General features: G+C 40.8%; 1 protein-coding gene across 2 annotated transcripts in view; it reads right to left on the bottom strand.

Moving 5' to 3' along the window:
• SORCS3 (sortilin related VPS10 domain containing receptor 3) overlaps positions 1-21561 on the bottom strand; it is a 586410-nt gene that overhangs the window by 76563 nt on the left and 488286 nt on the right. For both annotated transcript variants that reach the window (XM_004749297.3, XM_013054566.2), the window contains exons 12-14: positions 16374-16450; positions 13224-13315; positions 2418-2525 (exon numbers count right to left, since the gene is read on the bottom strand). In XM_004749297.3, the coding sequence (XP_004749354.2) occupies positions 2418-2525; positions 13224-13315; positions 16374-16450 (277 nt within the window). The remainder of the gene's footprint in view (positions 1-2417; positions 2526-13223; positions 13316-16373; positions 16451-21561) is intronic.

Raw genomic sequence — 21561 nt, forward strand, 5'->3', positions numbered from 1 at the left:
TTGCAGCTGTCCTAAATGTTTTAAAGGCATTCTGTGTAACCATTCAGGTTTTCTATTATAAACCCTTTTTGTAATAATGAGGGAACTGGGAATCCTGGACTTTTTCTCTAGACAAGTCCTATAGATATGAGATCCTTGCAGGCTTCTGCTAAGCTTGCTAAAAAGGAGATTTTTAGGATTTCAACATTTTAAAAAGAAGCAGAAGGATTGATTCAATCTTAGAAATGAAGATCCATCATGGCTAGCTACCAGACAGGTAAGTCATAGCTACTGGATTGCACAGAATCTGAGCTCGGGTGCCCGAAACGGGGGGTGAGATTTTTGTCCCTTTGTTCTTCCCAATTTGTGCACCAGTTTTCAACACAGCTGAGTATTTTCTGTTACTTGGAAAGCCCAGAGGACTGGCCAGTCAACACTGTGGGTGTCAGAATGGACCTAAAGAGGTGGGACATGGCAAAGAAGTCAATTTGGGGTCCAGACTATGACACTTGGCCAAAACTGCACAGCTGCAGTTGTCACAGACTTTTTTAAACTGATACTCTCAGGAAAAGAAAGTACAAAACTAGCCATTTGCCCTGTATTGGCCTCCTCCTCAAAGCCCATAAGTCTCATTCAGGAAAAGACTCATTCAAACTATAAAGACATTCATGAACGCAAAGCTTCCCAAAGAATAGCAGGATTCCCTAGGGGAAGAAGACTACACTCTTCCCTCAAACCAGCAGAGAAGTGTTCTGTGGGCCCCTCTGTGTCAACCCCACAACATGGCAGGTTTCCTTAATCTTGCCAAGTGACTCCCTTCAGTCCACTCAATGAAGATGAAGGTGTACAATGTTCTAGTAACTTCAAAGTGCAGGAGGCGATGGTGGTACTGGCTGGTGGAGGGCTACTGTGACCATCCCCCCATATTCCCCTCATTATCCATGTGCACACAAACACACATAGGTGATTAGCTCTTTAGGAATTAGAGTTAGACAGACTTCTTTTCCTTCTTTTTATATCTGTTTTTTATATCTTTTTTTTTCAAGATTATTTTTAACTTTTTAATTGAACAACTTTATAACATTTATAACATTTCTTTTTTTTTATTATTTCTTTTCAGTGTAGCAGTATTCATTGTTTTTGCACCACACCCAGTGCTCCATGCAATACGTGTCTTCCCTAATACCCACCACCTTGTTCCCCCAACCTCCCACCCCCCGCCCCTTCAAGACCCTCAAGTTGTTTCTCAGAGTCCATAGTCTCTCATGGTTCACCTCCCCTTCCAATTTCCCTCAACTCCCTTTTCCTCTCCATCTCCCCACTACTGGGTATTTACCCCAAAGATACAGATGTAGTGAAAAGAAAGGCCATCTGTACCCCAGTGTTTATAGCAGCAATGGCCACGGTCACCAAACTATGGAAAGAACCAAGATGCCCTTCAATGGACGAATGGATAAAGAAGATGTGGTCCACATACACTATGGAGTATTATGCCTCCATCAGAAAGGATGAATACCCAACTTTTGTAGCAACATGGACAGGACTGGAAGAGATTACACTGAGTAAAATAAGTCAAGCAGATAGAGTCAATTATCATATGGTTTCACTTATTTGTGGAGCATAACAAATAACATGGAGGACATAGGGAGATGGAGTTAGGCTTTTAAAAATTGGTACCAAATCATTAAATTTTTCTTTAATATTCAGAAAGCACTCTGAGGATTTTTATAACTTAAAGATCATCTATTCTCAGTGTAAAGGAACAGAGAAAAATACAGAATGACAACTCTGTGTGTGTGTGTGTGTATATATGTGTGTCACAGACTCCAGGAGTTTCCCTTAAAATATTCCCTTATTCCAGTATGTTGGCTGTTTTATTTGCTATACCTGTCCCCGTCCCTTGACCCCTACTGGACCATTCTGGAAAGAAACAGGTCATGTCTAAAGACTGAAGCTTTCTGTTTGCTTGGATTTGGGATACATGGAAATTTGCTAGAATATCCTAAAGGGGCACCTGGGTGGCTCAGTGGGTTAAAGCCTCTGCCTTTGGCTCAGGTCAGAATCCCAGGGTCCTGGGATCGAGCCCCGCATTGGGGTCTCTGCTTAGGAGGGAGCCTGCTTCTTCTTCTCTCTCTGCCTGCCTCTCTGCCTACTTGTGATCTCTGTCTGTCAAATAAATAAATAAAATCTTAAAAAAAAAAAGAAAAGAACATCCTAAATACTGTTAGAAGCAACTGGTCACTTAAGAGCCTAGCTTTTTAGATGTTGTCAGTAGCTTTCTGAGTTGGTGAGTATAAGAACATATATTTCCACTTTACAGATGAGGAAACGAGGGACCAGATTGGAATGTTTTGGGGTTCCCCAGGAAAACCTGTGGCCTCAGCGGAGAAAGAACCCATGTCTCAGGCTCCTATCAGCACAGCAGAATAAGTACTCACGTCATGATTTGGGTCTCCACTCCCGCCTCCACCAGAGCCCCGTCAACAAAGAGAGGAACCGAAGTGAAGCCATACTTGTCCCAGGAGTGGCCCTCGTCAAAACTCACCCTGGGTTAGAAACAAATACAAGGAAGAGACAGCTGAAAATCAAACCACACTCCTTTGCAACCATTTTTCAGGTTATTAAAGTCTCCTCTGCTTCTCACTTTCTGGCAGTCTAAATTATCAATAGGTACTCACCTTTAACATCTCCCCACATTATTATGAGAGTTGATCAAAACTACATTTCCTGGCCCAGTCTGAGACAGCACCAGAGATGCAGAAATATTTCAACATATTAGAATCAAAAACAACAAAAACCAACCCAAACATGAGGGCTGAGTGGATAGTGTCACGTTTCAAGTACTCAGAATAGAACCCGAGGTTCAATTTAAAGCACAATCAATTCAGTCCTTGGAGTTTCTGACACAGATAAATTGAGTAGTGCAGGGTGTACCCTAAGGGAGGGGAGGTGTGTGTCTTTCAGATCAAACTAAAAAAAAAAAAAAAAAAAAAAAATTTCCTATTTATTCAGAATGAAGGCTAGGATCATTTTCCCTCCCCAGTGCCACTTTCAGGAGCTTTTAGAGATGAGTGCTGAGTGTCTAAGATGAACCAGGCAATGCTGTGCTAACTTTTGTCCAACAGCAAGAAAAGGTCCAGTCCTTTGTGGTTGTAACACCTGAAACTCTTTAAAGGGAAGTGTTACCAGTGGAGGAGACTGGGGCAATTTTGAGTGCGGGCTTTTTTCCCTTTGTTGATATTATCAAGTACCTGACCCTCCTTCTTCCCCAAGGCAGCTTTGCTTGCTTCAGTCGCTGCGATCCTTCTTGGCTAAATTAAATCTTCATTCTTCCCTGACTCCATAACTCAGGATTCTCTGAGTTCAACTGTAGGAACTCTGTACGCTTCTCCCCTTAATAATGCTGAATGATGACTTCTTAATGGACTTTAAATCCACCCATTCGAAAGTATAATCTTGGGAGTTCACTGGTCATATATGTCTGCTTTTTCGAATGACTCCTTAAAACCACCGATACATCTTTATTATAATGTTTCTTACCTGATATTTAATAAATAAATGTCTGATTTTTCCAGTAAACTTTGAGTTGAGGTCAAAGGTCATACTATTTATTTTTGCATTCCTAGTACCTAGTAGAAAAATGGGAACCTCCTTGGCACTATATAAATGTTAAATGAATAAATAAACAAAAGAAAGAATGATTTACCACACTCTTCCAATCCACCCATTTTTTTTTGAAGCATGCTTTCGCTTTCTATCTTATACTTTCTCAATATGTTTTTTTTTTTTTAATTTGTGGCATACCTAAGTCTATATTCACCAAAAAAAGAAAGCAGACAGTCGGACATTAAGGTTTTATGAGTTCACAAATTATCAGTGTCTGTCTTAACTTTTTAAAAGTAATTTCATTGACTTACTTTTGACATGAAAAAATTGTATGCATTTACAGTGTACAACTTAATATTTTGATATATGTATATATTGTGAAAAGATCGCCACAATCAAACTGGTTTGATCAAACAGGGGTGGCAGGGTAGGGGCAGGAGGGAGAAATGAAGACACGTTGGTCAAAGGGTTCAAAGTTTCTGTTATGCAAGAGGAACGAATTCCAGGTATCTAATGTACAACATGATGACAGTTAACAATACTGTCTTAACTTCTTAAAGAATTTGGTCATTTCAGACTTTTTTTTTTATAGGCTGAAGCTTACATGACCATCAAGCTGACGCAGAGAATGTTGGGCAGATCTGAATGGCTTTTCTTAAAAATGAGTTTCTTATAGTAAAAGGGAAAACAAAAGCATGACTGGGAATGGACTTTACCTTTCTTGCCATGGACGTGCTTGGTTCCTAAAATAATTATAGTTGTTTTTTTTTTTTAGTATGCTGTGGCCACTGAATAGTTAACTATGAGAGAAGCCTAGGAGACAAGAAATCATTTGTTTAGTTTTCTGTGTGGGTCACTTAGGATAAACTAGTTACTGTATTGATAGGAAGAAGCCAAAGTGAGTTGAAGGCCTCTGTCCTTTCTTCTCAGAGTAAATAGCAGTGGGTACTAGGAGCATCCCAGGGCAGGAGAAGCCTTCATGCCACTGCCATTGAGAATGAGGCAGAAGATAGTCATTGTTACTTTGTACAATGAAAAGACAAAATACCACAGAGTAGACAAGGAGCGACCATCACAACCTTCTAGCTCTGAGATGGAGGTGCCAAGAAAAAGCCAAGGCCAAGTTAGAAAGAAAAAGTGGAAGATAAGGTCTGTTGTATGAACTGAATTCATATGGAAGGAGAAGCAGCATGGGTTAGATAGATAGAAGAATAAGATGAGAAGAAAAACTAAGAAATGCCAAAACCCAGGTGGGAAAGCTAGCATACACAGTAACTGAAGCCCAATGTCTGTTATAACCCATGCTTAGAGGCATAAGCAAGGGGACAGCCCTACAGAGCCAGGGCGAGAATGGATCCCATGGTTTTCTCTTACGGTCAACCAACCACTTGGAAGCTCAGGACTGTGTCATGCAGGTGATTTTATGAGATCAGTAATTTCTAACTCTTGAATATTTGAGTTGAGGTAATTATTAAAAACAAAACAAAACTCTCTAAACAAACTCCACAAAATATGACATGATAAAATTTAATCTCTTAGATATCAGAAATTTGGGTCTGCACGACCTGCCATTTGTGAGAGCTAGTCTTCTCTGATTGCTAGAAGTTTTCTTTAATGCTCTGAAGTAACTATAGTGAATGGTATCCCCAAGGGATGCACCTTCTTTCCCCCATCTCAGTGTAGTAGCTCCTTGAGGGCAGAGACAAAGGAATTGGGAATTCTTTATTAAGTCCATAGGTGAAGGTGAAATTGGTTTGCCACTACTCAGAGAGATAGATGTAAAGTTCCAATGGATCTCTGAATAGTGGCAAGACAAGACTATAAAATCAAAATAAAATAAGTTTCCTTTGTCAAATATTTGTTGATGCCTATGTGCCTGGTCTGGCAGTGGCCTCTGTTCAAAGGATCTAGTGGTGAACAGGAAAGGGCAGGCTCTAGCTCAAGTGGAACTTACATTCTAACTTGAGGAGACAAATAACATTCAGACAAATGGATTAAAAAATATGAGTTGTGGGAAGGCTGGGTGGCTCAGTTGGTTAAGCATCGGCCTTCGGCTCAGGTCATGATCCTAGGGCCTGGGATTGAGTCCCACATTGGGCTCCTTGCTCAGCTGGGAGTCTAATTCTCTCTCTGCTTGCCGCTCACCCTGCTTTGTGCTCTCTCTCTCTGAAAAATAAACAAAATCTTAAAAAAGAAGAAAATGAAAAGAAGGGCCATCTGTACCCCAATGTTTATAGCAGCAATGGCCACGGTCGCCAAACTATGGAAAGAACCAAGATGCCCTTCAATGGATGAATGGATAAGGAAAATGTGGTCCATATACACGATGGAGTATTATGCCTCCCTCAGAAAGGATGAATACCCAACTTTTGTAGCAACATGGATGGAACTCGAAGAGATTATGCTGAGTGAAATAAGTCAAGCAGAGAGAGTCAATTATCATATGGTTTCACTTATTTGTGGAGCATAACAAAAAGCATGGAGGACATGGGGAGTTAGAGAGGAGAAGGGAGTTGGGGGAAATTGGAAGCGGAGGTGAATCATGAGAGACTATGGACTCTGAAAAACTATCTGAGGGTTTAGAAGGGGCGGGGGGGTGGGAGGTTGGGGTACCAGGTGGTGGGTATTAGAGAGGGCACGGATTGCATGGAGCACTGGGTGTGGTGAAAAAATAATGAATACTGTTATGCTGAAAATAAATAAATTAATTTAAAAAAAAACAAAAAAAGAAGAAAATACTTATTTAAAAAATATGAGAAATAGAAAATATGAGCTATAAATACACATCATGAGACAATTAAAACAGAGTGATGGGATAGTGATAGAGAGTGACTACTTTGTATTGAAAATTCAAGAGAGTCATCTTTTAAGAGGTGACATTTAAACTGAGATCAGGGGGTACCTGGGCAGCTCAGTCAGTTAAGCATCTGCCTTTGGCTCAGGTCATGATCCCAGGATCTTTCAACTGAGTCCCACATCAGGCTCCCTGCTCAGCAGGGAGTCTGCTTCTCCTTTCCCTCTGCTGCTCCCCTACTTCTGCTCTCTCACTCACATGCTTTCTCTCAAATAAATAAAATATTCTAATAAATAATGAAATACACTGAGATCTGAAGGATAATAAGGAACAACCTATGCAAAGACGCAGGTGAGAGCCATTCCAGAGGGAAGATGGGAAGGAAGAAAGGAGGCTGCTGTGTGGGAAGGGCAGAGAGACGGTCAGTGGCGGTAGATCAGTGGGAAAGTAGATTAGTGGAAAGAAATGGAGTCCGAAAATTAGGCTGGGCAGAATATGAGGGACCTTATTTCCAGCTGAAATGAAAGAGGTATGTTTTGATTTAAACTTTAAAACACAATTTTCATTTCTTTATGGGGAATAGATTCTCAAGATTCAAAGTGAATACAAGGAGATGAACTGGGGGAGAGTAACAATTGTAAAAGACCATGTGAGAATGGGGTCTGGGCAAAGGTTACAGTAGTCTAAAAAGAAAGAGATGGAAAGGATATTTTTATAAGTGAAGTCAATAGAATTTGGTAATAAAATGTACACTGGTTTTGTTTGAGCAAAAGTAAGAAATCATGGACAACACAGATTTTCATGATGAAGCAGTTGAGATGGAGAAATGGGAAGAACAGGAGAAGCAAAGCTTTTTTCTTGTTTTTATTGGTCCACTTCAAGGTTTAGATGTTTTTTGGACTCACATGTTGTGACACACTGTCAAGAAGAACTTTAGATGGAGGGATCCAAATTTCTGGGAAGTAATCAAAGTTGGGAATAAAGATTTCGAAGTTGCTCATAAGGTAGGACCAACTTAAAGCAGAACGTTTAACTAGAAAGAAAAAAAAAGCCCCACATCCAGAGAAGAGAAATGAGTAACTAATGGTAATTTCAAGCTGAAAACAACTGGGGTCACTGTCAATCATTAAGTTATTTTTCTAAAAATGACACTATTGTGAGAGGTAATCAAGCCACTGTAAATCTAGTATGTGTTCACAGATAGATAACATGCATAATAGAAGAAATTATCCTTCTACTAAATCCTAAATACTATGTTTAGTTACAATCATTGTAGAGAAACTGACAAACAATGTGATTAAAGGTAAAAAACAGGTTGTTCTAGAAATGGGTTATATGAATTGAAGAGAGCTTAGGGAAAGGAAGAACAGAGCTGAATTAATTACCATTGCCTTTTAATTCTCTTTAGTAAGAAAAATGTAGTTAAACATATAAAAAAAAACCTATTTTTTAACAACTGAAAAGGGGAAATGTCTGTGAAAGAAATCAGTCATTGGATGCATAAAGATATTAATGAAAAATACAGATAAAATAAAGGAGAAAATATTTCCATTCTCACAACTGTTCTAAAAAGAACAAATATTTGTGCACAAGAATTTAAGCTTCCACGTTTTTGTCCTGTTCACTTTTACAACTCAGCCCTTAAGCTGATGCTGGATAGATAATTTATGCTCAGTGTGTTAGGAATGAACGCATAAATGCATAAAACCGATCTTGAGTTGCATATATGATCATTTTCCAAAACTCAGAAGATTAGACAAAGAGATCTCTTGAGGTCCCTTCCAGCTCTAAAAATCATGTGAAATGCTGGATCAGACTTACTCAGCATAGCTCTGGGTAGCAGAACAGATACTAATGGACATTAATTATAAGTAGATTCACTATTGCTCAGCATAAAAACAATCTTTCTAACAGCTACAGCCATTATATGAGATGGGAACTCTGTCTTGGGTATATGCGAGTTGTTCAGCCCTGCGCCATTGTGGTGAAGGAGGGTGATCCTCTGGGTGTCACGGAAGTATCTGCTATGCTAGGTGTGAAGCCAAACTACACACTCTCTAAGACCCTTTCTTATTCCAGCATCTATGACTTTATGACATTGACATCAAATCCACTAAAAGGAACAGAATCTTCCAAGAATAACCAAGTCCTCCCAGAAGTCTCTAGCACAGAAATAGAGTTATAGTGGTCACGGGGAATCAGTATTCCTCCCTTTGGTTAGTTGCATCACTTGGTCTTATTTGATCAGAGACCTGGAACTTCTTTTTAGAGACCTGGAAGTTCTTCAGAACAGCACATGCACTTTCCCTTTTCAGAGGCATGTATTGGTTATGACTACTGTTTACATGAGAATGTGCCTTTGGACAAGACACCAATGCTCACCACCAGTTATAGAAAACCAAAGGAACACAAAGGGCCAGGTGATATTTCATTTCCTGTTTCCAAGAACATCTTACTGAAAGGAGACACTAACAGCTTGTCAAGGCTAAGTAAGTGGTAGGACCCCCGTCTACCTGCCAATTAGTAGCTCTGTCTATTGTGAGTCTTCATTAGAGCACTGCATTCCATAGGGTTCTATTATTCATTTCACCCTAATGCATTCATGGTCTAAAGATAACACTGGATGGAGGCTTACCTGAAACAGCACTTAGGCTCTAATCTCTATGCATCGAAATGTACACGGTCACAAATAGATGGGCTCATTTGTATGCTGTTTTGTCTTCACGTGTATCTAGCTACCTATCATTTCAATTTATGGGAAACAGCATGCCTTATTAGTCTAGCTAACATTTCCTCAGCTTTTCAATTATGACTCCTCTTTTCTCTGAAAGGCAATGTAACTATTATTTAAATTTGAGAACCACTATACCCTTGTGTAAGAGTGGGTAGGCTGGTGTGGGTTTTTTTTCTATGCAAATATATATATACATCTGTGTTAAATATAATGTCAGTTTGAGGCCTACCCAGAAAATAACAATGAACTGATAACTTTTCTCTCACTTAAAATGAGCTACTTGTTTACGTTGAAGGTTGTGACTTAATTAGAAGTCACTGGTGATGAAGAAACTGCTTGAGGGGTGCCTGGGTGGCTCAGTGGGTTAAGCCGCTGCCTTCAGCTCAGGTCGTGATCTCAGGGTCCTGGGATCGAGTCCCCCATCGGGCTCTCTGCTCAGCAGGGAGCCTGCTTCCTTCTCTCTCTCTCTCTCTGCCTGCCTCTCAGTGTACTTGTAATTTCTCTCTGTCAAATAAATAAATAAAATCTTTAAAAAAAAAAAAAAAAGAAACTGCTTGAGTTTCACAAGCTTGCAATTTATATGCATGAGACAAAAATCAGTCCTGAATCTCATAAGGAACACTGGTGATAATGGTATGGTCAAATCCTTCCAAAACACACACTTAGCCTTTGAAAGAGAAGTGCAAAGGAGAATTTTTGAATGGGTTATTTGTGTTCCAACACACAGCTTCGAGAGCTGGCTTTATCCATTGCAGAGATTATTTCAGAGAATGGCATTCACAGGTAGGCAAGTAAGCAGAAATCATGGGTAGTGGTTAAGTTCAAGGGAACATTTGTAGCATTTATGACAAATGGCAGTGTTGACATCCATTAAATGGAGAAAATTCTATCTCAAAAGCTTAGTGTGAAAAATCACGTTTAATACTTTGTAAGTTGGAGTAGGCAAACACAGGGAGGGAGGTGTTAACATTATCGTAAGAGGAAGTTGAATGGGAATGTAACTATTTTTTCTGAGCTTTACCAACATCTTCTACCAACAAAAAAGATTTCATGGAGCAAGGTTTTGTATTACTGACTTAGAGAGGCACAATTTTATCCTACTTAGATATCCCTGAGAGAAATTTAAACAATTCTTACAGCTTGAATGGTTACCCTCCAGAAATTCCCAAATGTTCCTTTTGGAAGTGATCAGGTCTTGGGTGAGAAACTACTACAGAACAGACTGAATGGTCAGGTGTAAGGATGGAAGATGAACCAAAACCAAAACTCTCTAGTCCCTCTGTTCCATGCCAGATATACTTGCTTTTCCTATCCCCAGAAGGAAATAACACCACCAAATTCCTCTTTTCCTTAGAACAAGGAAACATTTGTGCAAAAGACTCTAGAAATCAATCACTAAGTAAGTACTAGTTTCCTACCATAATGAGGGAGAAAGAGCAGGAGGGTGATGGTCAAGTGTGAGATGGGGTTGCCACACCCTTCTCTTGAGACTTAGGTGGAAGAATTCTGCTCAGCTATATCTGTCCTCAGGGCATTTACCAATTTTCTTATTGAGACATCAATGGAAGTTCTCAGCATGTCATGATAAGGGCTAAAAAATGTTGCCTTTCTTGGTTAAAAAACAAACAACTGAACTTGTTTTAAGAGTCAAGTTATCCTGTCTCAGAGTACAAGTGCTATTCAGTCCTCAGTAGAGAAGCTCTTCCCTCCACAAGGAGGCAGGTCTTTGCAGAAGAAGGAATTACCTACAGGCTCAACCTGGCATTTAAGTTCTTCTGAGTCCTATGCACCCTAATTTACTCCCACCTTTGATTCCAATCAACTATATTTTCTGAACACTTCCTACTTTTCCTGAATCCCAGGTTTTGGTCACAGTTTCTCTTCCCTTGGCTTGCCTTTCATCAGCCCTCTGACTCCTGGCAGCCTTTTTCAAGAACTAACTCTCATGTCAGCAGCTACCTGAAGACCCCCTTACACACTAGGCAGGACTCCATCCTCTGCTAAGATCCCAGCAATACATATGGCCAGCATACTTTAGCAGGCATTGCTGGATTTCTGGTGATATGTGGACTACTTAAGCTCCTTATCTTAACTATGACCTCCCAGAGAGCTGGGGCCATGTGATAAGCCTCATTAAAGTATCTGGAAAATTCATTTAAAACAGAAGAACATCTGTAACAGAGATCCAACTTAGTGCCACCAGGTACTAGCTGTGTATCCTTGAGCAAAGAATTTATTATGTCTGCATTTCAATTCCATTATAAATATGTGATTAAAAAGAGTACCCACACACATAAGGTTGTTGGATTGTTAAAGAACTAACTGAGATAATTCATGTAAAGAGTTTAGAATGGTGCCTGGAATAGAATTCCTCAAAAACTCCTGATTATCATTAGTATTAAGTAATTACACACTTCTGATTCTACCCAAAAAGTATATAATCAGTAGTAAAAGGATGGTAAAGAATAACAGTGAGAACTTGTATATGCTTATTCTTGAATTGATAGAGCACTTTTCCTTCCAGTGGCTCCATGTACTTTTTAAAAAACTTTAACCTCATTATCTGTCTGAAGACAGAGTGATAGATAAAAACCACTGGGATTTATGTTAGCTTGAGCTCTAAGAAACTGATGTATTTAACCATTTTTGACCAACAAAAATGGCAAGATGATATGGTTTAACTTAATAACTGAGAGAAACCCTCTTGAGTCCTTGCCAAGGTGACTGAAGCTTGAATTTGGCACCTAGAAGTCCTATGGCTTTTCCTGATTACAGCCTGATGTTTCCCAGTAAACCTCTGACTTTAAAAGTGTTAGTCTCCCAAAATCAAGGATCTGGGAGTTAAGCCAGAGTCCATCCTCCAGCTCATGGCTCATCCCAACAACAGCACTCAAGCTGGCATACCCTTACTGTCAAATATTCACTCTCAAATATTTACTTTGCTGCATTGGAAGCCTGAAATTCTTCCCCTTCAGCATATAAACACATATTGTACTCATTCATTCCCTGCAAAAAGCCAAAAAAAAAAAAAACAACCCAACAACAGAATCATCATCATCATCACCATCATCAACATCATCATCATCATCATCATCACCACATATTCTCACAGATCTTTCTCACCATCACCATCAAAATATATTTTCACAGATCTTTGTCCTCACTGGAGGGTCTTACATATACACACTCAACCTCATTCCATAATCAATTTTATTGAAAATTATCTACAGTGTTCCCACTTCAATCCACTGCTTATCATTCATTCATTCATCATTCATAAACCTATTATAATCTACCTTTCAATCCCACTTCTCTTTTGAATCTACTCTGACACAGATCACTAATGACCTCCCTTACTCCTCTATATTGCTTAATCCTATATTGTTTTTCATTCCATAACTAATTTGGTCTGATTATAGAATTGGGTGCTATTGATCATCCCTTTCTTCAGCAACCATGAAAATACTTCTCCTGTGTTTTTATTGTTTTGTCTACTTCTTCTTGGTCTGTTCCATAATTTATTTTCTGTCCTCTGTGCTGACACTCAACTATGCCCCACTGGCTTCTCCTTGTTGTACCCACTCTTCTGAGGCATTGAACCCACTGCCATGGCTTTACCTACCATCTAATGGCTAATGACTCCAAATCTGGAGTGTTAGCCCAGACCTCTGTGCTGACATTCAGATGAATATACCTGAGAAATTATCATCTCTGCTTGAACATTCACAGACATTGCAAACACAACTTAGCTAGAACTGAATTTTGTGTCTGCTATATGAACCTAACATTCTTCTTGCAGCAATTTTCATTTCCTGTATTTTGGATTCCTAATTTCAGCTGTTTGAACTCACAGGCTATTCCTGGTCTTTTCTGCTTATATGAGTCCCCATTCCTACTACCCTGCTCTAATCATTATACTTCCCATCTAAGTTATCTGCAGGCCTATCACTGCTACCTAAGAGTTGGATGATGGAAGGTATATTAAATGGAAGGATGGATGAATAAATGAAAGAGGAAATAGGTAAATGGGTACAAAGTCATGCAGAAAAACTTATTCCAACACTTTCCACTAAAAAATTGCTCATTAATAGGGTAGGGAGCTGTCCTTACCACAAATGTCTGACTGGTAGAGGTGTGTGTTTCATGGCCACGAGGGCGCCACCCCAGTCTAGGAACCAGACATTGTACTCTTCATCAAAGATCTGGAACAACAACAACAACAACAACAACAATCATAGCAACACCTTACATTTGCATAGTGCTTGACAGTTTACAAAATCTTTCACATTGTTTCATCTAGGTTCTGAGCTTTTCAACAATCCTATCAGGTAGTTTGGCAAGTACTATCATCCCCACTTAAAAGATGAAGACATGGGCTTTGAAGAAAACAAATAATTCTCCCAAGTCCACTCAAATGGCATTTCCAGGACTCCCTCCAGTAGTTCTATGAACCAGTATGCTACAAAGAGTTGAGATAACAAGATGTGCAGCTAGATAACACAAAAGAAAATATGACTTCAAAAATGTTTCCCCATCTTTGCATCCAAGTAAGTTACTACTCAGCTCTTTCTTCTTTTGCATCTAAGCAGATTTTTGCTAATTTATAATTGGTCTGTGTCTTACAGTGTTGTTCATAAACTGTCTAGGAATGTAAAGATAATTTCTGTAGACACTAATGTATACATTATGACCAATTTCTTACACTGAGCCACCACCTCCTAGGTTTCCATGCAAAGTGGATGAAGGCCTAAGTTTGACCCTTGAGGATCTTTACTCTTAAGGTACATTGTAACACAGTGCTTCAAGAGACCTAGAGTTACTCACTCTTGATTCATCTCTTTGTCCTTTACTTATTAATCCATCCACTCATTCATTCACACATTCAGAGATCCATCCATCCATCTACCCAGAGGCATTTCCTAAGCACCTACTATGATGCTAGGCTCTGAGCAATGAGAACTCCAAATGTAATCCCACATGTATCAATGCTTCTGTTATATACAACTATCATATCTCCAACCTGAAACAGGAAAAAATATTTCTGCAGCAGAAAACCAACCCTTCTTTAGATTTCTAGAGGAAACTGGAATTGGACAATTCCTCTGGCTCTTAACCACTACGGGTGTTTCCTACAGCCTGGATGGAGAGGTTGGGATGGTGGGTTAAGTGAACCATAGTAGAAAAGGTAAGGAGGTCTATTTAAAAGAGAGAGATTAGGAGGAATGGGGTCCCCTGTACATATGCCCCCAGGAACACCACAGAGAAAAAGTAAATGGATTTTCAGGCCTAACCTCTCAACTGGTTTCCTTTCTCACATTTGCCTTTTAAGGAAATAAAAATGTCCACATTAATGGTAGTCTTAATGCAAAAAGGACCTCAGGGTGATTCATTTGTATATCAAATAGAAACAGGGACTCTGAACCTATAATGCCAGCATTTTCTCTCCAAAGCTCAAATGTGGGCTCTGTGATAAGACACATAATGGAGATGCTGGTCTCAGTCTCAGCATGGGGAAGACAGGGATACCATTCACTTTTCACTTTCCTCTTGATCACTCTGACCACCGCTAACAATTGCCCTGTGCAAAACTGGGGTGGAAACTGGAATCCCTAGCTAACAGGAAAAAGAAAAAGAGAACCAAAGTAGTGGCAACACAAGGAAGGAATGTTGCAGTGGCCACTTGGCCAGGTGAGCTATTTCTTGAGTTGGAGAGACAATGGTTTGTTGTTGGGAGTTTCTGTACCAGAAACTCCAGTTCCAGTTTCCATCCTCATTTGACACTTAAGAGATTATCTTATATTCTAAGAAGATATGTTCTGAATGATGTGTCTGCTCCTCATCTACCTAATTATGGCCCGTGGGGAGGAACCTTAACTATTTTTTGTTGTATGCCTTATAGTACTTAAAATAGCTGGTTGCATCTGGTGGGCTTGGTAGATTTTTCTTCTGATAGTGGTAGTGGTGACAGTGGTAGCAATGGGGGTGATGCTGGTGATGCTGGTGATGGTGATGACAGCTTCACTAAGAGATCCAAAAGTGGAACTTGTCCAGTTAGATAGTAGACGGCGGTCGCACCTGCATCAAGATGTTCAGTGCTCCTCCTTCATCTTCCTCAGCTGAAAACCTTCTCACCTTTCAGACTTAGTGAAAAGTCAACTCTTCTTGTGAAGTCTTTCCCAGTTTCCTCAAGTAGAATCAATCCTTCCCTTTTCCCTGCAGGCTAAAAATGCCACTAAAATATCAGGGGCACCTGGGTGGCTTAGTCAGTTAAGCATCCAGCTCTTGATTCGGTCTCAGGTCATGATCTCAGGGTCATGAGATCAAGCCCCACATAAGACTCTCTTAAAATTCTTAAGATTCTCTCCTTCTGTCGCTGCCTATCCCCCCTGCTCATGGGCACTCTCTCTCTTTAAAAAAAAAAAAAAATCATTCTAAACTATAGTTAGTTATTTATGAAGCTGTTTTCTCTACTTAATTTTGTACTCCTTGAAGAAAGGGACTCCAAAGTATTCAATTGCCTCCTCAGGTTTGTATTTGACACCTACCTGACATTGTATAAATCTGTGTTGTTTAATACAGTGGCCACGTGAGACTATTTAAATTTAAATTGATTAAAATAAAATAAAAAATTCAGTTCCTCTGTCACACTAGCCACATTTCAAATGTTCAATAGCCACATGGGATGGCATAGACACAGAACAATTTCCATCCTTGAAGGAAGTTCTATTGGACAGTGTGCTATAAATGTTTATAAAACTGAATTAATTTTTCATGTAGATATGTATCTGTTAATCTGTTTCATACTTCCTTTAGGTTGGGCCTACATAATACTTAACCCACCAGAGACTTCCACAGCTTTGTGTTTTTAATATTCCAACTCACTCATCTTGTAAATAAAGAAACAGATCCAGCAAGGTAAAGGGACCCATCTACCCAGATCCATAGCACATTAAGAATAGGAACCATTTCATCAGTTGTATCCCCAGAAACCAGCAGAGTACTTAGCATCCAATGGCTGTCCCATACTTACACTGAATGAAAGAATGGAAAAAAATGAAAAAATTCCAGTTCTTTCTGTTCCTTGCCCAATGCTTTCATTTTACCCCACTGCCCATCTGTCAGCAAAAATGGATCAAACTGAACAGCTTCTTCCATGTTTTTTTGCAACCACAGTCATACTGAGCCTGAGAATTTACAGGAAAAGAGATGTTGGCAAACTTGCCCTAAATGCCTCATCCCTGCCCCAGTTCTCCCAGTTACCTGTCTCCATGTGTTGCCCCCATCAGAAGAGATGAACACACCAATATCAGTATATGAGAGCTCCGGGCCAATGTTGCCTGAAACATAAGCAGATTGTTTGTAATCGCTGATTTGGGACTTGGGGGGAAGGCGGCAGAGAGTTAAGGTTTTCCAAGTTATGTTTAAGGTTGATGTGGGGCTGCGTGGCTGGCGCAGTCAGAAAAGATGTGACTTTTGATCTTGGGGTCATGGGTTTGAGCTCCCCGTTGGGTGTAGAAACTACTAAAAACAATGATTAATTAATTGTTAAGAATTTCTTTAAAATAAATGAAAATAAAGTTGATGTGTGTAGTGCTTTTTTGGTGCCATATCAAAAACACAGCAAGAAGAAAAAAACAATATGGAAACCAAAGTAAATAATAGGACAGGAATGCATTTTTAAATGGTTAAGACTCAAAGACTCGATATCAATGAGCTTGGATCTCTTTAACAATTCATGCTCTTACCAACAGTCTCTTAAAATTGATTGTGATATGTGTTCCCTGAAGGTGGCAAAAAGTGGAACAGTAAACATGCACGGAGAAGGTGGACCTAAGGTCACCTTCCTCCTCATGTATAACTGTAACCTAAGGAAAACTGGTGTGTGTGTCTGTGTGTGTGCCTGTGTGTGGGTCCATGCGTATACATGTGAGTTGTATTGAACTTAAACATGTCCACTTGTCCCTTGAGTACCAGGCAGTTGTATGACCCAATATTATAGACTATGTAAGCAAGTTTACAGGTTGCCCAGAATAAAATGAAAATATTCAGCAGATCATGGCCATCAAGGATGACAGGAGAAGGTGGCACCTGGTTTGTGCCAATCTAAATGCCTCCATCATATCACCCCTTCATTCTATCTTTCCCATTCTTTTTCTTTCCCTTGCACAAAATTACCTTGGGATTACGTTAATTAAAAAAAGATAGTGATCTAGATTTTCTAGTCTACCTACATTGCCCAATGATACCCCATGGGCACTCCCTCACCTCAGAGCCCAGAACAATGCCCCAAATGTAGTAGTCATTTGCTCAATAAATAATTGTGGAATGGATGAATGAATCAACAAATGATTACATCATGTTCTGATGTTGATGAGCATTTGGGGAGGTATCAAGAACAAGGAAAGTACCCTAAAGATGTAAGAATTTATCATTTTGGCTGATATTTTTTTTCTTTAAAAATAGCAGGAAGGGAATGTTAGCTCCCACACATCTGTAGCCTAAATAAGAGCACAATAAAAATGCAATAATGAAAATGTTAATTGAGCTCCTGACATTTAATGCTTCAAAATGAGAAATTAAAGCCAGGCTACAGCTTGTCAAGCTCCCATCAGCACCAGGGTGCACACAGCTAGCCAACTTGTTTTGACACTCAGGCTTCCAAAAATAACCCCGGGGCTCACAGCTCAGGCAGTAGGTACGAGAGGAGCCGGGAGAGGCACAGTGAGCAGCTCTGTGGAGATCTGTCTGGAATCTGGAATTCAACTCTCCAGAACAGTTTCTGGAAGGCACAGATGAAGAAAGAAAAGAGGGATGGGGCAGAGAATGTCAACTCCCATCGTTTGGTGATGGCTGCCTGTTAAGAAGGATTCTGAAGCCAGATTTGGTTTCCAAAGAACAGAGCATGGTGATCAATCAGTAATGTCTACCAACACGGTAGAGAGTGAGAGACGGAGGCAGGGGCAGAGTCACTCTTGAGCTGGAATCTGCTGTCCTCATCATGGCTTCTTAGAGCCTGTCTCATTACCCTGTAGCCTCTGCAGAAGCTGGTTCGGTCAACTCCCTAAGCCCCCTTCAAAGTTCCACCAGACTGATTTTGGAGGTTTTGTGGTAATGAGAATCTAAGGCTCACAGCGAAGTCTGTTTTGGGACATATCTTCTGTCAGTTGAAAGGAGCCCTGAAAGAAATGCTGCTCACCACAGAAACCAGAATGTTCATTCCCAGAGGGAGGAACAGAAAAGATATATGCAGGACAATTGGCTCTTAGAACGTGGGCAGTCCTTAAGTGGCCCCATGGGGAATCTTGGATAGGAATAATTTGGTTTCTGGTGTCAGAGAAGGAAAATTTGAAACCAGGAGGCTCCCCGAAGCAGTCTCTGGTCAGGTTGGAAGAAGAGGTAGCTGTTCCCCACTTACGTGGTGCAATGAGAGAGAAGAAGGAGACACACAGGGAGGAACACAGAGCTTCTCTCACCAGTGGCTTAGCTGGTAAATCCTGGAGGTTCCACTATCCTTTCTGGCAACTTTAAACAACTTGTAAAATCTCCCATTTCCTCTCAGGGCTATCCTTCTCTGCTCCTTAGTTAAACACATGGAGGTGGGGGTGCAAAAATAAAAGCATAAAGAGAGGGAGAGAATTCTGGAGTCCTCTAGAGTAAGAGATGTTTCTCTCACCAGCCCAGACACCCATTCAGGGGATTAAGGGCTTGGGGAAAGAGGAAGCAGACAGTGCACAATGCCCTGGAGGGAGGAATTTGCCTCCAAGGAGCTTCAGTTTCTGAGAAGCCTGGTAGGGATCCAGGGGTAGCATGGGGCAGGCACATGAAGGGACTCAGGACCAGGGCTGGCGGGACAGAAGAGAACTGGAGTCCGAGTGAGGACTGGTGTGGGCCCAACACCACTTCCTCTTCATCCCCCAGTTCCTCATCTGTAGACTGAGAAGAGTCATTACCTTCTCGGCGTTGTACAGCTATTGTGTAGTTGAGGCACAGTGAAAGCTCCGCACACTGTAAGGCACTGTGAAAATGCCTAGCTTCAAAGCACAATGGTAAGAATATTCAGAACCCTCGTGCACCTGTTGGCTAAAAGCAACTGTCCGACTCTCCGGACAAGAATTCCATTTGCCTTCTGAGACGGCCTCAACAGGAGTTAGAGATGAATCCTGGCCGCCATGCAGCTCCCCTGAGACCACACCTCAGAGCGAAGGGGAAGAGGTGGTCGGTGAGCAGCTGGAGGCGCGAGCAGAAGGGAGGGAGCCCAGGGTCACGGACGCCCAGAAGCAGGTCAAATGACTGGATGTGTGAGAGGGCCCTGGAGAGACAGGCTCCATGCCGGCCACTGAAGACATCCTTGCTTGACTTCATAATTATTTTCCTGCGAGCAAACCACCTCTCAGGGAGAGCTGGTGAGCAGGGTAAGGAGAAGCCAGGCATGAGGAGGCATGTGCCAGCGATCTAGGGCTGGCTTTTCATCAGGATCGCTTCAGCTGTGTTACACCCCTCGCAACGCCCCCACGACATTTGTATGGCAAGGAGCCACACGAAGTTATGAGAGTTACAAAGCACAGAGTAAAAGGCATTGGTAAATTCTGATATACAGTTGACCCTTGAACAACATGAATTTGAACTCTGTGGGTCCACTTGTGATTTTCTTTTTCAGTAAATACAGTATAGTGCTGTAAATGGATTTTCTCTTTCTCATGATTTTCTTAATAACACTTTCTTTCCTCTAGTCTACCTTATTGTAAGAATATAGTATACAATACATATAACATATAAAATATGTGTTAATTGACTCTTTATATTATTGGTAAGGCTTCTGGTCAACAGCAGGTTATTAGTAAAGTTTCAGGGACTCAAATATTATATGTGGATTTTTGACTACAGGAGGGTTGGCACCCTGAACCCCCACATTGTTCAAGGGTCGGGTGTCCATGAACAAAAACTTTCAAAAACAAATGTTTATTTAACGTATCCATGCTTGTTCATTTATAAAGACTTAACATTTGACTAATTTAAGGGTGCATGATAGTCTCAGGTAAATCTACAGTTAATCCCACCTCACTATGCTCTGAGCACTCTTCCAGATCTTGTGGACTCTCCTACCTCTGATTTTTACGAGACGACGAGGGTTAAATTTCTCTAATATTACTGATGATAAGAGCTAATGTGTACTGAGCATTCAACATGTCCCAGGCACTGTCCGAGTACCCTAAATGCAGTTCTTCATTTAACCCTTCAATTCTGTTATGTCAGTACTGTCAACCACACTTTGCCACTGAAAACACTGAAGTTCAGAGTGGTTAAGTCACACAGGACAATGCCTGGCTATACAGTTGGCATACTAAATAATAAATAATATTAACTTTCATTATTGATTACTCTTTTTCTTTCTTTCTTTTTTTTTTTTTTTTTTTTTTTGGATTACTGTTTTCTATGTTGCTTCTACTCCAAGCCAGGGTGTCCAACCCACAAGTTGGGAGGTCCGACCCAATTAAGAAGTGTGGGGATCACTCCCCAAGCCAGAATAGCAACTGAACCTGCCCTCATCTCTCACTAACCAGGGTTGAAGCCTATCCTGAAGCCAGTGGTGTTCAATATGGGGATTCAATTCCTACGGGGTTGACAGAAGGACCTAGAATGCTCACTGCAAATCTCATCCACATGGTGAGTCCCCAGTGGCATTTCAAAGTTCCTGCCACTGGCGGCACAGGGAAGGAAGTCGTGTCTAAGAGAGCGGTGACTCTAGGAGCCAGAATTTCAGGTTAACGAGACAAGACAGAATGTACCACCTCAGGGAGTCAATGTGAATTTATCTGCTTTCATTAGAGAAAAGCCTAACACCAGAGCTCTGACTTCAGAGATGAGAAGCCCGCCTTGCTTTATGCCACCAACGTATTCCTGAAAGGTGCCTAGAAATCAGACGCAGGCTAATCAGCACATTCCCCGGGCACCTTCATTTTCATTTCAGAGTTGCTTCATCTTCATTTCTGATTGATGTTCAGTGGACAGTGGTTCCAACAATGCAACCTTAGGTTTCTTCTGCCCTTTCCCCCAGGCTCTCAGCCAAGTGGTTAATCATGTGTAAACAAACCTTTACATGCACCAGAGACCTCCTGATTAAAAACAGCTCTGGGGTGAAAGCCTTTGCAAAGAATCCTCTGTGTAAAGAGAAAACGACCCCAACTTATATTTGGTGAGCTGGCAAGTTCATATACCAAAGGTGTCTTAAAGTGAGAATTCCCCATGACAAACAAGCTTTCTGATCAGTCAGTTTAGTTTGAGAAAACCTCTCGCTTCTTGCTAAATAAGCACAGGGGACAGCTCTGTGACGGTGTGCAAAGTGGGTAACCTAGAAGTTACAAGTGTCTTGAGCTCTTTTCCTGGGTCACAAGACTGGCCCTGGGGTGCCATGACCCTGCTTATTTCCTGGGGAGAGTGCTCATCACTG

This window comes from Mustela putorius, unplaced genomic scaffold, assembly GCF_011764305.1.
Source record: "Mustela putorius furo isolate JIRA1106 unplaced genomic scaffold, ASM1176430v1.1 tig00003909_pilon_pilon_pilon, whole genome shotgun sequence".
Lineage (NCBI taxonomy): Eukaryota > Metazoa > Chordata > Mammalia > Carnivora > Mustelidae > Mustela > Mustela putorius.